The sequence below is a fragment of the Oryctolagus cuniculus genome, chromosome 4 (assembly GCF_964237555.1).
Source record: "Oryctolagus cuniculus chromosome 4, mOryCun1.1, whole genome shotgun sequence".
In the NCBI taxonomy this organism is placed as follows: Eukaryota; Metazoa; Chordata; class Mammalia; order Lagomorpha; family Leporidae; genus Oryctolagus; species Oryctolagus cuniculus.
In genome coordinates, this window is record NC_091435.1 from 93,528,081 (window position 1) to 93,545,390 (window position 17,310).

General features: G+C 48.9%; 1 protein-coding gene across 8 annotated transcripts in view; it reads right to left on the reverse strand.

Moving 5' to 3' along the window:
- The window catches only part of ABCC5 (ATP binding cassette subfamily C member 5), an 88,227-nt gene that overhangs the window by 14,376 nt on the left and 56,541 nt on the right, over positions 1–17,310 (reverse strand). For 7 of the 8 annotated variants that reach the window (XM_002716488.5, XM_070072397.1, XM_017346971.3 and 4 more), the window contains 5 exons: positions 10,767–10,920; positions 10,553–10,681; positions 8,385–8,571; positions 6,289–6,378; positions 2,941–3,130 (listed from right to left, as the gene is read on the reverse strand). In XM_002716488.5, the coding sequence (XP_002716534.1) occupies positions 2,941–3,130; positions 6,289–6,378; positions 8,385–8,571; positions 10,553–10,681; positions 10,767–10,920 (750 nt within the window). The remainder of the gene's footprint in view (positions 1–2,940; positions 3,131–6,288; positions 6,379–8,384; positions 8,572–10,552; positions 10,682–10,766; positions 10,921–17,310) is intronic. The other variant, XM_017346972.3, reaches the window with a different exon arrangement.

Here is a 17,310-nt window from a genome sequence, read left to right on the forward strand (position 1 = left end):
CGCAGATGAAGTTCCAGGCTCCTGGGTTAGGCCTGGCCCAGGTTTGGCTGTTGCCGTCATTTGGGGAGTGAACCAGGAGATGGAAGATCTCTTTCTCTGTTAACTCTGCCTTTCAAATAAAAAATATTTTAGCTTCCCTTCTCAAACAAACAAAAAAAACCAAAAGATGGTACCTGTCTCCCATAAACTCACTACCTTAATTTTTGACACTGTTCTTTCTGTCTTCCTCAGAGTTGAAGTCACACTGGAGATACATTATAATTGCTTTTTTGCACTTAACATTGTATAATAAGCACTCAACCATACTATTAGGAAACTTTCGGGACAGAATTCTAGTGGCTGTGATAAATCCCACCACCGGGACATATCTTACTTCTGTTACTTCCTCTAGTTTGTGTGACACCTATGATAATCACAACACCAGCACACACAGTGCTCAGACATTCTCCTGCCTCCCGTGACCTCCTTGGGACAGAGTCTCAGAACTGAAGCTGCTACATCAAAGGATGTAACCATCTAAAAGGCTCCCTATAGTGCCCCCCCCAAAAAACCCGAACAACCCTTTCTGCAGCTCAGACAGTGGCTCAGGGTCAGAACTGCGGGGTCTCAGCTGTTGGAGCACCTCTCCTTGGCTGGACCCTTGGCTCTTCCCTGCCACCCTGCTCCTGCTCCCGTGTTCTGAAGGTGCTATGGGGAGCCTTGCTGAGATGGCTGGGACTCTGCCTCTGCAGGGGTCCCCCAGGGTGCAAACAGCCTGCCTTGCTCCCAGTGCCTGTGGCCACACCCCTGCCACTAGGATTCGTTTCCTGGGCACACCTCTGCTCGGCAACCTAATTGGGATGGACAGCCCCCTCTCCCATTATCCTAAAGCAGCAACCCTCACATCCACCCAGAAATGAGCCGGGAAACCTAGACCACGTAGCAGGGCAGCCTTCCTCCTAACAACAGAGTAGGGGAGCTGGTTTGCAGCCCCCAGCTTTGAGGACACAGACACCCTCCCTCAGGGCTGAGGCAGTGCTTCAAGACTGAGCTGAGGGGCTGGCGCTGTGGTGTAGCAGGCTAAACCTCCGCTTGTGGCACCTCATGCCATATGGCTGCCGCTTTTTGTCCCGGCTGCTCCACTTCTGATCCAGTTCTTTGCGATGGTCTGGAAAAGCGGCAGAAGATGGCCCAAGTCCTTGGGCCCCTGCACCTGCATGGGAGACCAGGAAGGAGCTCCTGGCTCCTGGCTTTGGATCAGCGCAGCTCCGGCCATTGTGGTCATTTGGGGAGTGAACCAGTGAGTGGAGGACCTCTCTGTCTTTCCTTCTCTCTCTCTGTAACTCTGCCTCTCAATAAATAAATGAATCTTTAAAAACAAAGAAACAAACAAACAAACTAATCTAAAGAAGAAGACGCTGCTCAGATAGTCCACTGTCACGAAGGGCGGCTGGGTTTGGAGCACCTGGTTGGAAGCCTGTAATTACGGTGCTGTGAAGTGCGACCTGCACCCGGGCACGGTGTGCCAGGAGGGGAGGCGGCAGAGCGTTCATGGTGCTGTCCTTATGATGGCCAGGGCAGAAACCGTATTAGGATTAGGCTCAGGCTGCATCGGCCAGAGCATTATCACTGTTTCCTTTCTCTTCTCCAGCTCCCTCTGGCACTGCCTACCGCTTACCAAAGTCCTGGTGAACATTTTGGTCCATCTTACCCATGTTAAGGGGAAGTCACAGGAAAGGACATCAACCAGCTTTCATGGGAGCTGTGGACCCCAGGGGGCCAGCACAAGGGTGCCAGGGACAAAGTGCAGGCTTTGGGGACAGCCCTGGTCCCTAGCTGAGTGTTATCCTTCCAGGCAGAAAAGGCTGAAGGCCGTGTCTTGTTTGGACCTGAAAAAATTTCCTCAAACAGAAAGCAACATATGGCCTTTTCCTCTTTACCTTAGAAGTTTCTGAAAGTGAAGTGACCAGGAAAGATAAAAGGTATTGTTTTTTGAACGGCAAGGAAAAAAGCGTGCGGCGTTGTGATGCCAAGGCAGCGTGGAGCCAGGAAAGCCCTGGGTAACTGGGCAGAGACCGCTCTTACAAGGCTGAGCGGGCTGGTGCAGGGAGACAGACTCGGTCTTGGAAGTGTCACGCAGGAAGGCACGGGGGGAAGCAAGATGGCACTCAAGTCTCCACCCCAGGAACCCCAAGGGTGGATGGTAACCCAGGCCAAAGAACAAGAGTGAAGCAAAATGCCTAAAACGAAGGCCGATTCTCTGTTCCTTTATGGCTGAGATCAGATCAGGAAGATGGTTTCTGTCTTGGAGGGAACAGAGATTCCTTATTTGGAGCTGTGGTAGCTTCTGACGAACATGAGGCTGCACTGGCAACGCACTACAAAGCCCTTCAAACCCATCCTGTGCGTTGACGGCAAAGAACCTGGGATGTGTTCACGGCAGCGCTGCTCGTAATCGTGACTCACGGACAGCAACCTCAACTCCCCGCCAGCCGGGGGCTGACTCACTGCACCCCGCGGTTCGTCCACGCAATGGAATTCTGCGCTACGCTGCAGGGCCGTCACTAACCAACCTGGGACAATACCGGTCGTCTCAACAGCAACCAGGAGACAGCGCGTCTGAAATGCCACGTGTTGGTAAACACGCGCAGAAAAGCCTAGCGAGCCACCCACCCGGATCCACCGTGAGCGCTTATCTCTGCGTGGTGGAGTTGCTTTCCCCTTTGGGCTTTGCTATCTGCTTCGAGTGTTCCGTGCTTAGAATGTTTACTTTCACTACTGGAGAAAGCATGGGATATCAACAACAGCAGAGTTCACAATGAACCTCAAAAACTGGTGTCCGAGGGGCCCGCGACACCCACTGCGCCAGCAGGGATCCAGTTTGAGGAGATGAAAGCGAGAGTCCGCAGCTCATTGCCACTACAAGCTGAACTCCAATCGGAGGCCAGCACATGCCCGTACCTGACCCCGTCCGCCCCACGATGCCGATCTTCTCCTTCGGCTTGATGGTGAAGGACACTTTCTTCAGGACCAGGGGGAGGTTCTCGCGGTATCTCATCTCTGCGTTCTCAAAGGTCACCTCTCCTTGCTGCGGCCAGTCGGCAGGGGGAGCTTTGTTCTTGATCCTGGCAGGTGCTTCCAAGGACAGGGTCTGCAGAGACGGACGTGGCTGGTTCAGCGGGACCCGAAGCTAGGGGGGCTGCGAGGCTTTGTCGTGGGGAGGTACAACCAGGGTCCTACAGCTGCCACTCAGAGGCAGCCGCCGCCGCGTCCCCTTGCTGTGAAGGAGTCCCTTGGCAGCGCATGCTCCTTACTGCTACCCCAGAGAAGGAGCGCACGGGCTCTAAGGCAATGGCTTCACAGGGCAGTGCGGTTTGCCAACTGCCTTTTTCTCTCGGGGACTTCTCCTACCTAGCCGCCCCGGGGCTGAGGGAGAGCCTAGAGGGTAAGGCATGAGGCCTTCCCTGCTCTCCAGGCACACAGGTTTTCCTGGAATTCTCTGAAAATGTTCTTGAAACAGGCTTCCACCAGCTGAGAGCCACCTGCCTCACCCTGCAGGCAGGCAGGACTCGTGCAGGACATGTCATCAGACCCCGGCCCCCTGAGGGTAGCTGGGTCCACTCAGCAGAGACTCTGCCTCCACAGCTTAGGACTGGGTCACTTCTCTGCAGGCCTCGGGCTCTCCTCTGCAAGTCCTAAGGACTGGGTCACATGGTCTCAGGACTCTGTCCCAGCTGTCACATGCCCTAGCAGAAATGCTTGGGCAGTTTTTGCCATCAAGAGTCACACTGGACAATGTCTGAAGACTCTTGTGGGGGGAGGGGCACAGTCGTGGTGCAGCGTGTTAAGCTGCCACCCCAAATGAGTGCCAGTTCATGTCCCGGCTGCTCCACTTCCTATCTAGCTCCCTGCTAATGTGCCTGGGAAAGCAGCAGAGGATGGCCCAAGTGCTTGGGCCCCTGTACCCATGTGGGAGACCCAGATGGAATCCCTGGCTCCTGGCTTCAGCTTGGCCCAGCCTCAGCTGTTGTAGCCATTTAGGGAGTGAACCAGCAGACGCAGGATCTCTGTCACTCTGCCTCTCAAATAAATAAATCCATCTTGAAAAAACAAAACCCTCTTTGGCAACTAGCTGTGGTGCTCACAATACTACAGGGAAGTAAAAGCCAATGACTGAAGAGTCCTGGGGGTTGGAGACTGACGTATAACATCTGAGCTAAAAGCACTCAGGCATCCAGGTTGGGGACTGGGAGCAGGGAGGTGGTCCTGAGACATGTGATTGGCAGGAGCGGGGTCTGTGCTGTACCGCCACCGGCAGTCACATGGACCTCTCCTGCATGACACTCCAACAGCAACGTGAGCTCACATACTACACACCACATGCCCATGTGCACACACGTCACCCACAGGATGGAACACTGGGAACAGACCAACACCTCTACATTTACCGGATACATTAGGCAGCTCTCTGCCATTTTTTCTGAGGATAATCATTACTAAGCTTAAGAACTCTTGGGGGGAGGGGGCCAGTGCTGTGGCATAGGCGGGTAAAGCTGCCACCTGAAGTGCCGGCATCCCATATGGGCGCCGGTTCAAGTCCCAGCTGCTCTACTTCCAATCCACCTCTCTGCTATGGCCTGGGATAGCAGTAGGAGATGGCCCAAGGACTTGTGGGAGACCCACAGGAAGCTCCTGGCTCCTGGCTTTGGATCAGCGCAGCTCCAGCCATTGCAGCCATCTGGGGAGTGAACCAGTGGATGGAAGACCTCTCTCTCTCTCTCTCTCTCTGCCTCTCCTTCTCTCTCTGTGTAACTCTTTAAAGTAAATAAATAAATTAAAAAAAAAAAAAAAACTGTCTGGGGTCCAGTGCTGTGGCATAGTAGGCCAAGCCTCTGCCTGCAGCGCTGCCATCCCATATGGACGCCTGTTCAAGTCCTGGCTGCTCCACTTCTGATACACCTCTCTGCAATGGCCTGAGAAAGCAGTAGTAGATGGTCCAAGTCCTTGGGCACCTGCACCCACGTGGGAGACCCGGAAGTAACTCCTGAGTTCAGATCGGCCTGGCTCCAGCTATTGTGGCCATCTGGGGAGGGCCTTTCTCCCTGTTTCAACTCTGCCTCTCAAAGAAATAAATGAAAACTTAAAAAAAAAAAAAAAAACTATCTGATAACTAAGGATAGTTCAGTGAGACATGTCTCTTAGAAAATTCATGTAGTTTCCAACTGAAAGTAGTTTTTCAAATTTATGTTTCTCAGACAATTATTTGGAAGTTGGCAGGCCTTTGTCCCATGTAAACCATGACATACATGCTGAAGTCTCAAGGCAGTTCACAAAACAGGTAACTCCTGGAGCCACCGCCTGCAACTCCAGCATCCGATGCAGGCGCCGTTTCCTCGTCCTGGCTGCTCCACATCTCATCCAGCTCCCTGCTAAAGGCCTGGGAGGGCAGTGGAGCCTGGCTCAGGAGCTTCAGCCCCTGCCACCCATGTGGGAGATCAGGATGAAGCTGTTGGCTTTTAGTCTGGGCCACTGGCAGCACTTGGGGAATGAACCAACAGATGAAGGACCTCCCTCCCTCCGTCTCTTCCTCTCTCTATCTCTCTGACTCTTTCAAATAAATAAATCTTAAAAAGCAAGCAAACAAATAAACAGGTAAATCTTGAAAATGAGGTTAAATTTGAGAACCCTAACTAACTATTCATGTAGACTCTGCTCTATCTTTGGATGACCGCTCTAGGAGTTACAGCAAGATGCCGCCCCACAGCAAGCCTGCAGGGATTCCTGGGGGAAGGTGGGGAGGGATGGAAACTTCCAGGATAAACTAAATGTCCTTGTTTCTAAACTGTGAAAGCAGTTGAGAATTAGCCACTGAAGCCCAGGTCCCACCCCAGACCTACTACATCAGAGTCTCCCCAGACGAGGCCCACGTTTGTCTTTGCCAAAAGCTCAACAGGGGATTCTGATGGTCATCCCCAGCTAGGAACAGCTGGACTAGACGAAGAACGGAAACGATACATGGTTTTCAACAGTGTGTGGAAAACACTGCATTAGTCAGCTCGGCTGAACTGACAAGATCTGAACATTCTGGAAATTAGCAGGTAAGCACGCTTCCTCAACTGGACACAATTAAAAAATCTATCTAGAAATTCTTGGGGTATTCCACTCTCCATTCCGAGATGGTGGGGAGACTGCTGGCTCTCTTCTGTGGGCTAAGTCAGGCAGGGAAGACAAGCCTCTTGTCTGCACATCTACTGGGTAAATGGCTCCAGGAGGGGTCAGATCACGGCAACAGGCCTGCAGCAGTCTGACCTTGATGTAGTGATTGATCCTCTCCACCGAGGTGAATCGAGCTTCTGTCTCAGATGCCAACCGAACCGTAAACTGGAACAGTCCTGTTAACTGATAAGACAAAAACCCGAGAGACAATTCACTACTAGTGAGAGCAAGAGCGCCTTCGTCTCCACCCAGAGGGCCACAGCCCAAGAAGAACTAACAGGGCACATGCATAGCTGGCTTTTGGGCCCTCGGCATTTCTCTCAACACTGAAGACGATGCCTATCACTCCCCATCAGCCACGATGCTCGGGAGTGCAGGAGGCACTGGGTACTGCCGGCGCTCCTGGCTACCCCGACATTCCCAATAGCATGACTGCAGCTAAGGAACGTCTGGATTTCCTACTTGTGGCAGTCACGGCAAATGGAGCTATCCACACATGAGAGCGCCCTGTGGGAAAGCTTCCAGGAAGAGGCACCAGGCTGGGAGAAGAGGGGATGCAGAGGCCCTGGGCAGCTGACTGGAGACTCTGACACACTGCACATGTGACACGTCATCTTCCCCAGTCGGCCTCCAAGGAAGTCCCACAACACGGCAGCTGTAACCACGTGTATCTCTGGGGACCCTCTGACAACCTGTTTACTCTTCTCTTTCCAACATGGGAAAAGGCCACCCATAACAAAGATCAGGGAGAGTACATAAAGAATCCCCGCATGCCGGACCTCCCTCTTCAAAGATGACCAACTTAATGCCGTCCGCATTCCTCTACACTCCCACCCTCTCCCACCTCCAGCCCAGACATCATCTGGGAGCAGACCCCAGACATCCTATCATTTCACCCCGAAATATTTCAGCTTCTCTCTAAAGTATGAAGACTTCAGAAACACAATCGGATACCATCACTTACAAAAAAAAATTCTTAGCATCTCCAAACATCTAGCTAGCATTCAAGTTCTCAATTGTTTTTGAGCTACTTGAAGACCCTAATTATTCCTGGGGACCTGAGGGCTGATATATGTAACTGTGTTGGGAAAATTAGAAGCCTGAAAATAAAATGAATATAAGAAGCATACTGAAGACATGCTATTTCTCAGAAGACTAGGAAGATGCCAGAAATGAGAGGGTGGTGAGTACAGAAACTTACAGTTCAGAAATGATTTTCAAAGTAGTGTTTCTGGGCTCAGCTTGTGGCACAGTGGGTTAAGCCACTGCCTGTGACACTGGCATCTCCTATGATCCAGTTCAAGACCCAGCTGCTTCACTTCATATCCAGGTCCTTGCTAACAGTTTGGGAAAGCAGCAGAAGATGGCCCAAGTGTTTGGGTCCCTGTACCCAAGTGGAAGACCCAGATGGAGTTCCTGGCTCATGGTTTTGGCCTGGTCAAGCCTCAGCCATTATGGTGATTTGGGGAGTGAACCAGCAGATGCAAGGTCTCTCTCTCTCTCTCCCTGTCTCTCTCTCTCTCTGTAACTCTATCTTTCAAATAAATACATTTTTATTTTTAAAAAGATTTATTTATTTGCCTGAAAGGCAGAGTTACAGAGAGGCAGAAGCAGAGGGATAGAGAGAAAGAGAGACCTTCCATCTGCTGGTTCACTCCCCACATGGCAGCAATGGCTGCAGCTGCACTGATCTGAAGCCAGGAGCCAAGAGCTTCTTCCAGGTCTCCCATGCAGGCGCAGGGGCCCAAGGACTTGGGCCATCTTCTACTGCTTTTCCAGGCTATAGCAGAGAGCTGGATCAGAAGTGGAGCAGTGGGGACTCAAACCAGCACCCATATGGGATGCTGGCACTGCAGGTGGCGACTTTACCTGCTAAGCCACAGCACTGCCCTCCCCTCAATTTTTTTAAAATCAGATTTCTAAAAAAAACCTCCAAAAACCCCTATTTCTTAAACGCATGCAGCATTCAAATCCTCTCTCTCCTGTCTCCCCATCCCATCTTACGCCCAAGCCTCCCTGCCAGTCATATCCAGACTGTCAGGTCAGATCTGACCAGGAGAATGCTAGAGGCTCAGACGTGAGACAATGGCTTACAGTGGAGCCCCCTCCCGATCACAGCATGCCTTTTCTGTGTCAACAAAGGAAGGACCCAAACAAGCGAAGAGCATGCGCCCACCCCAGGCACTGACCTGGACGGCGTAAGAGATGGCAAGGCCCGCGTAGGCTGGGGGAATCTGCCCGTGCATGAGGACGATCATCAGCCCAGTGGTGGTGATCAGGGCGATGCTGATGAGGTCCAGGCGCACAGCCAGCCACCTCATCGCACACGTGAACAAGAAGAAGGGAGCTTGGTTGTCATCCAGGAGCTCCTGGTACCTGCAAGCGAGACAGAACATGTGACAAGCAAATAAGGCACCCTCGACCCGGCTTTTGGATGATGTCAAAGCTTCGGTGAATCACAGGATGGAGGGCAAATGTCTAAGTACTTCCTTTTTCTTTTCTTTTTCTTTCTTTCTTTTTTTTTTTTGACAGGCAGAGTGGACAGTGAGAAAGAGAGACAGAGAGAAAGGTCTTCCTTTGCCGTTGGTTCACCCTCCAATGGCCGCCGCTGCCGGCGCACCACGCTGATCCAATGGCAGGAGCCAGGTGCTTCTCCTGGTCTCCCATGGGGTGCAGGGCCCAAGCACTTGGGCCATCCTCCACTGCAGTCCTGGGCCACAGCAGAGAGCTGGCCTGGAAGAGGGGCAGCCGGGACAGAATCCGGCGTCCCGACCGGGACTAGAACCCAGTGTGCCGGCGCTGCAAGGCGGAGGATTAGCCTAGTGAGCCGTGGCACCGGCCCTAAGTACTTCCTTTATCTAACTGAAGGAAGGACATGGAAACCTCGGGTGAGCCTCACATGGGGAGGACAGGGGGCTTTCTGTTAGCTACCCCTCCAAGAGAAACGAAAACCTATTAAAGATGTTCGGGGAAAACATCAACTTAACAGCACAGGGAAAGCAAGGGAAAGGAGAGCAAATCGAGGGGCTTACACCAAGCTTTGGAGAAATGTCTTAGGTCAGGGAAGGTTACGGAGGCAAATGTCAGGAAGGCTCAAGGCCAAGCAAGAGATCTCAGAGCGGGAAAGCTGAACACTGTTGGGCAGATTGGTACCAGCTGCTCCCTGTGGCCATGGGACTAAGAACCAGGAGAAGCAGGGGGAACCACAGCAAAGGAGACTCAGACATCCTGCCACCGAGGAGCAAAGCACTGCAGCCACTGGGGTCCTGGAGAGCCAAGCAGACCCCACCGAAGACCCAGGGCCCAACCAGAACTTCGAAGCAGCAAGTTTTGCTGGGCAGACTGCTGTTTTAAAATCGCTTTTCCTCTTTAGAGAAAAGTTAGAAAACACAATTTAAAAAAAAAAAAAAAAAAGGAAAACGTAAAATTGCAGTGACCTCCCCACTCGGTCAAAACCAGACTCGCGTGTGCTGTACTTCCCTACTGCGCCGTTTGATGCGCTCATTACTGCGTGTCTGTATCCACACACGCACGCAGTCCGCACACTCCACCTTTTCTCGCTTAAAGTTAGGGAGCATTTTTCTGAGTCGTCTAGCATTTTGAAAATGCTTTTTCTAACATTTCTGTTATCAATTTGCTTTAAAAAGTAATTTCCTAACTTTTGAAATGGGCAGTAGATACAGGATGGAGCATGTAAGTTATGAGCGGTCCACCTTTCTTCTACCCACCCTCCAGCTACCCAGATCCCCCTTTCCAGTGGCAGTCAACAGTTTCTTGTGATCCTTTCCGAGATGTTCTAAATACACACACACACACACACACACCGGAAAGGGCAGCATGCAACGCACACACATCTACACGCTGCTCTCACACCAGTGTATCCTGGGGATCACCCCACAGCAGAATAGAGTTGCATTCCATTAAGGGACTCAGAATTCTATTATGCGGGCATTATCAGGGTTTATTTAACCGTCCCCTGTTAAAGGACTTTTAGGTCAGTTGTCCCTCTTGCTAATAATCTCCACAATGTCTGTGTACATAAATTTCACAAATAAACAATACTTAATGGCTAAATCAATGCTGATGTCAACAATAGTCAACTACCTTTTACTTAAAAAAAAAAAAAAAAAAAAGCGAAACTCCATCAACTATAACTTCTCAGGAACAAAAGCCAAATCTGTGTTTTTGTCTCATTTGCTCAGAAGAGATTCCATAGCAATTGAATTTTAATCAGAGACCACTCCATCAAATCACAAATACCCTTAGTAGTGAGTTTTATAATCTGCAGCTCTGGCTTTAAGGGGCCTCTTAGACTCTATTAAATGCTGGCACACTGGCTCCCCCTCGCAGCACCAACCTGTGCAGAAACTCCTGCCCTTTATTGTAGGCATGGATGGTGGCAAGGCCCTGTATGCTTGACGTGATGTGGGAGAGGAAAGGGGACTGTGTGATGTTGTCCAGACGTTTCAGCTCGCGGATCAGGACCCTGGAGGGAGAAGGAGTTCTCAGAGCAGTGCGGTCATAGCCAGCCGGTCTGCCCCGGCAGGCAGACGCCGACGCTCGCTGTTTACCTGGAGACGATGTGCAGCACGGAGAAGAGGATGACGAGGGGCCCCACGGCCACGAGGAACCAGGGGAACACGCCCGCGATCATCCCCACGCAGAAGAACACCAGGATGACGTTCTGGATGAACATCTCGGCCTGGAACGGCAGGCGCACATCCACTGGGGAGGCAGCGAAAGAACACATGAGTCAGGCTGTGCAGACAAGGCAAATGGGACTGCACACTTACCAAAGACAAAAAGAGGCTCCACAAAATCCCTGTCTGAAGTTTGTGAGGTTGTCTTTAACAGTCTGAGCAAAGACCAATCCAGAAACCTGGCTGCTCTAAAAATTCTTGTCCCAAGAAAACTTATGTGATCTCCCCCCTTTCCTGGGGTCACTATCCTAGCCAGCTCCTTAGGCATCTTCTCCCTTCACAAAGCAATATGTGCTTGTAAGATATCTGGAAAATAAATATGCAAAAAAAGAAAACAAAAATCACTTATGTTCTTTTTTTTTTTTTTTTTAGATTTTTTTTTTTTTTTTTGACAGGCAGAGTGGGCAGTGAGAGAAAGAGAGACAGAGAGAAAGGTCTTCCTTTGCCATTGGTTCACCCTCCAATGGCCACCGCAGCCAGCGTGCTGCGGCTGGCGCACCGCGCTGATCCGATGGCAGGAGCCAGGTACTTCTCCTGGTCTCCCATGGGGTACAGAGCCCAAGCACTTGGGCCATCCTCCACTGCACTCCCTGGCCACAGCAGAGAGCTGGCCTGGAAGAGGGGCAGCCGGGACAGAATCTGGCACTCCGACTGGGACTAGAACCCGGTGTGCCAGCGCCGCAAGGCAGAGGATTAGCCTAGTGAGCCACGGCGCCGGCCAAATCACTTATGTTCTTACCGATATTAGTGCATTGCTGCTAACATTTAAGACATTTTCCCAGTATCCTTGATGAACACAGATACAAAGTTCTAAGCAGAACATCAGCAAGTCAAGTTCAACAGCACATTACATGGAGCACTCACAGGCTGGGCACCTGGTGCAACAGTGAACACGCTGCTTGGGACACCCACACCCCATATCGGACCCTGAGTACAAATCCAGGCTCTACATGCAATCTAGCTTCCTGCTAATGCACACTTTGGGAGGCAGCAGGTGATGGCTCAAGTACTTGAGTTCCTGCCACCCAGGTGGCAGACCTGGGTTGAGTTCTGGACTCTTGGCTTCAGCCTGACCCAGCCCTGATTGTTGTGGGCAGTTGAAGAGTGAAACAATGAATGGAAGATATCTTTCTCTTTCTTTCTCTCTAATAATAAATAAAATAAAAGTATTGTTTGCTATGGTCAAGAGGGATTCATTCCAGAGATGTGAGGATGGTTCAACATACACAAATCATAAATGTCATATACTACATTAACAGAAAGAAAGACAGGGGCCATACGATCATCTCAGTAGATACAGAAAAAACATCTGAGAAAAATCAACATTCATGACAAAAATTAAGTATAGAAAGTATAACTCTCATTTTTTAAAAAAGATTTATTTTACTTAATTGAAAGGCAGAATTAACAGAGGAAGAGACAGAAAAAGAGACAGAGACACAGAAAGAGAGACAGAGATCAATCCTCCAGCCACTGATTCGCACCCCAGAAGTTTGCAACGGCTGAGGCTGGGCCAAGCTGAAGCCAGGAGCCTGGGACTCCATCTGAGTCTTCCACGTGGGAAGCAGGGGCCCAGGGACTCGGGCCATCTGCTGCTGCTTTCCCAGGTACATTAGCAGGGAGATGGATTAGAAATGGTGTAAAAGTAAACAAATAAAATGAATAAATGATGAAAAAATAAAAAGTGGTGTAACATGGACTCAACCTGGCGCACGTAAGGGATGTCGACATTGCAGGTGGCAGCTAACACCTTCCGTACAACACCAGCCCCAGAGGTGTGTATCTCAACATAATAAAGGCAAACTCACAACTAACATCATATTCACAGGAAAAGTGGAAAGCTTTTTCTTTTTTTTAGATGATTTATTTATGTATTTGAAAGGTAGAGTTAGAGAAAGAGACAGAGACAGAGACAGAGAGACAGAGATCTTCCACCCACTGGTTCATTCCCCAAATGGCTACAAAGGAGTCAGAAGCCTCATCTGAGTCTCCCAATCGGTGCAGGGATCCCAGCGCTTGGGCCATCCTCCGCTGCTTTCCCAGGCACTTTAGCAAGGAGCTAGATCAGAGGTGGAGCAGCCGGGACTTGAACTGGTGCCCATACTAGATGATAGCACTGCAGGCAGTGGCTTAACATGCTGCGCCACAGTGTTGGGCCCTGAAAGCTTTTTCTTTAAGAACAGGAATAAGACAAAGATGCCTACACTCACCGCTAAAGATTTATCTATTTACTTGAAAGTCAGAGTTAGAGAGAGGCAGAAGCAGAGGCAGAGGCAGAGAGAGAGAGGAAGAGAGAGAGTCTTCCATCTGCTGGTTCACTCCCCAAATGGCAGCAACAGCTGGAGCAGAGCCGATCCAAAGCCAGGAGCCAGGAGATTCTTACATGGGTGCAGGGGCCCAAGGACTTGGGCTATCTTCCACTGCTTTCCCAGGACATAGAAGAGAGCTGAATAGTAAGTGGAGTAGCTGGGACTTGAACCAGCGGCCATATGGGATGCCAGCACCACAGGCGGCAGCTTAACCTGCTACTCCATGGCGCCAGCTCCCAACATAGTTCTTATAATCCTAACTACAGAAATCAGGCAAGAGAAAGAAATAAAGGCATCTGAAGGGGAAGGGAGGAAAGTATTCGTCCCTGTTTGCAAAAGACATGATCTTACATGCAGAAAATCTTAAAAGACACCAAACCAAAAAAAACAAAAAACCCTGTTAGAATAAATGAATCATGAAAAGTTGCAGGATACCAGATCAACATAGCATTCTCATACACGAATGGGGAACTATTTGAAAAGGATATTAATAAAACAATTCTGAAAGCTATAAAACATAGATGAAAGAAACTGATGAGGACAAGAATAAATATAAAAATATCCTGTGTTCATCAGCTGGAAGAATTATTTAAAAATTTTTTTAAAAAGATTTTATTTATTTGAGAGGTAGAGTTACAGACAGAGAGACGGAGAGACAGAGAGAGAGGTCTTCCATCTGCTGGTTCACTACCCAAATGGCCACAATGACTGGAGCTGGGCTGATCTGAAGCCAGGAGCCAGGAGCCTCTTTCAGGTACAGGGGCCCAAGCACCTGGGCCATCTTCCATTGTTTTCCCAGGCCATTGGGAGGGAATTGGATTATAAGCAGAGCAGCCAGTATTGGAACCAGCACCCATATGGGAAGCCAGCACCACAGGCAGAAGCCTAACTCACTGTGCAACAGCATTGGCTCCTGGAAGAATTAATATTATTAAAATACCAATTATAGGGGCCAGCACTGTGGTGCAACCAGTAAAGCTAGCGCCTGCGATGCCAGCATTCCATATGGGTGCCAGTTTGAGTCCTGGTTACCCACTTCCACTCCAGCTCTCTGCTAATGGCCTGGGAAAGCAGCAGATGGCCCAAGTGCTTGGGACCCTGCACCCATGTGGGAGATCTGAAGGAAGCTCCTGGTGTCAGACTTACCCAGCTTTGGCCGGTGTGGCCATCTGGAGAGTGAACCAGTATATTGAAGATCTCTCTCTCTCTCTCTCTCTCTCTCTCTCTCTCTGTAACTCTGCCTTTCAAATAAATAAATAATAAAACTTAAAAATACCAATGACATTCTTTACAGAAATAGAAACAATAGGAAAAGCATCTCCACATACACATGAACCACAAAAGACCCAGAATAGTTAAATCAATGTTAAGCAAAAAGCTGGAGGGGCAGATACTGTGACACTTCAGGCTAAGCCTGAGCTTAGGGCGTCTGCATCCCATATTGGAGTGCCAGTTAAGAATCCAGGCTACTCTGCCTCCTATACAGCTCTGCACCTGGGAAGCAGCAGATGGCTATTCAAGTACTTGAGTCCCTGCCACCCACATGGGAGAACTGGACAGAGTTCCTGGCTCCTGGCTTCTGCCAGGCCCAGTTCCAGCTGTTGCAACCATTTGGAGAGTGAACCAAAATACAGCAGACCTCTTATCTCTTTCTCTCTCTTTCCCTCTCTGTCACTCCACCTTTCAAATAAATTTTAAAAATATCTTTAAAAATTAAATAAAAAGACAAAGCTGGAAGCATCACACTATCTGACTTCAACATATACTATAAAGCTAGAGTAATGAAACAGCATAGGAATGACATAAAAACAGACACATAGACCAATGGAAGAGAACTGAGAGACCAAAAATAAACCACGCATATACCACCAACTGATTTTTGACAAGGTGCCAAGAATACATTCTCTTCAATGAATGGTGCTGGGGAAATTGAATATCCACATGCAGAAGACTAAGACAAGATTCCCTCCCCCTCAAAAAAAAAAAAAACACACACTTAAAATGGATTAAAGATAGGGCTGGCATTGTGGCATAGTAGGTAGAGCTGCTGCCAGTGAGGCGAACATCCTATGTGGATGCCAGTTCAAGTCCTGGCACTCCACTTCTGATCCAGCTCCCTGCTAATGGCCTGGGAAAAGCAGCAGGAGATGGCCCAAGTGCTTGGGCCCCTACCATCCATATGGGAGACACAGAAGAAGATTCTGGCTCCAAGCTTTGGCCTGGCCCAGCCCTAGGCATTGCAGCCAACTGGGGAATGAACCAGCAGATGGAAGATCTCTCTTTGTGTCTCTCCCTCTCTAACTCTTTCAAATAAATAAATAATTCTTTAAAAAAAAAAGACATTAGAAACAAATTCAGTGTTAACAACTGTTTAAAAAAAACAGATTAAAGGTTTAAATGTAAAGTTCAAAACTAAGAAACCATTAGAAGAAACCATAATTTTTTTAGATAAGTTTTTTTTTTTTTTAGGTAAGACCCCCCCCCCCCAACAGCACAAGCAACAAAAGCAAAAACAGATACATGGGTTTATATCAGACTAAAAGTTCTACACAGCAAGGAAACAATCAATACAGTGAGGAGACGATCCATGCACTGGAAGATAGCATTTGCAAAGTATGTGTCTGACAAGGGCGCTAGCATCCAGAAATACACAAGGAACTTAAACAACTCAATAGTAAATGACTGAATAACTCAATTTAAAAATGGGCAAAAGACTTTTAAACACACTTCTCCAAAGAAGACATAGAAATGGCCAGCAGGTATAGGAAAGAAAGCTAAACATCACTAATCATCAGAGAAATACAAATCAAAACTACAGTGAGATGTCATTGAATGGCTATCATCAAAAAGACAACAGAAAATAAGTGCTGGAAAAGACATGGGAAAGGGAGTCCTCATACTCTGTTGGTGGGAATTATGGAAAACAATGGAGGTCCCTCAAAAAATTTAAAATAGAACTAGCATACAATCCAGCAATCCCACCACTGGGTATAGAACCAATGGAAATGGAATCAATACATCAAAGTGATATCACAGCTCTTCACTTTAGCCAAGACTTGGAATCAACCCACATGTCCAACAATAGATAAACAAAGAAAATGTGGTCTATTTACACAATGGAATACTAACCAACCATCAAAGAGAATGAAATCTTATCATGTGAAACAACATGGACAAACCTGGAGGACATTAAGCCAAGTGAAATAAGCCAGACACAGAAAAACAAACACGACGTGACCTCACTCACGTGGACGCTAAAAAGAACTGATCTCACAGAGGCACAGAGTGGGAGGGGAGGATGGGAAAGAGTGGTCAAGGAAACAGGAGAAATGCATTCTGGCGTTCTGCACAGGAGGGTGACTACAGGGAACAGCAGGTGTGGCATATTTCAAGATAGCCAGAAGTGGGATTTTTTAATGTTCTTACCACAAAGAAATGATAAATGCGAGAGATGATAGATATGCTAACCTCCCTGATTTTTTCATCAACATACAATGTGCACATGTAGTGCAACATCAAACTGCACCCCAGAAACGTGTACAACTATAAAATGTCAGTCAGTTGACACCTGGTGAGCTGAAGCAGGGGGAAACTTTTCTTCATCAAGGAAAAAAATTAAACTTACACAAAAGCCAAAAGGAAAGTGTAGAACTTTCCACAGTTCCCAACATTTTCTTCAGCTGTTTTGGGCTGCCTCCCTACCCCATTTTCTTTAAGCTGAAGTATTTTTATGCAAATCCTAGACATATTGATACTGTGTGTGTGTGAGAGAGAGAGAGAGAGAAGAGGAGAGGAGAGGGGAGGGGAGGGGAGGGGAGGGGAGGGGAGGGGAGGGGAGGGGAAGAGGGAGAGCACAAGCTAGAGGGAGAGATGGGCATGGCCTGTGTGACCCATCAGTTTTGGCACCAGGGATGGCTTGCTTCTGTGTTACCGCCTCCGACCACAGCTGTACATTGCCCATCAGTGTGTAAGACAAGCTCCTTTCACAGAAGTGGCCATGGTGCAGTGGTTAAAAATGTGATTGTCCTGGGGCAGAAAGATCTCAGCTCCATTGCCAGCTTCGTTACCCAATAGCTACAGAGTCTAGGGCAAGTTGCTTAACCTCC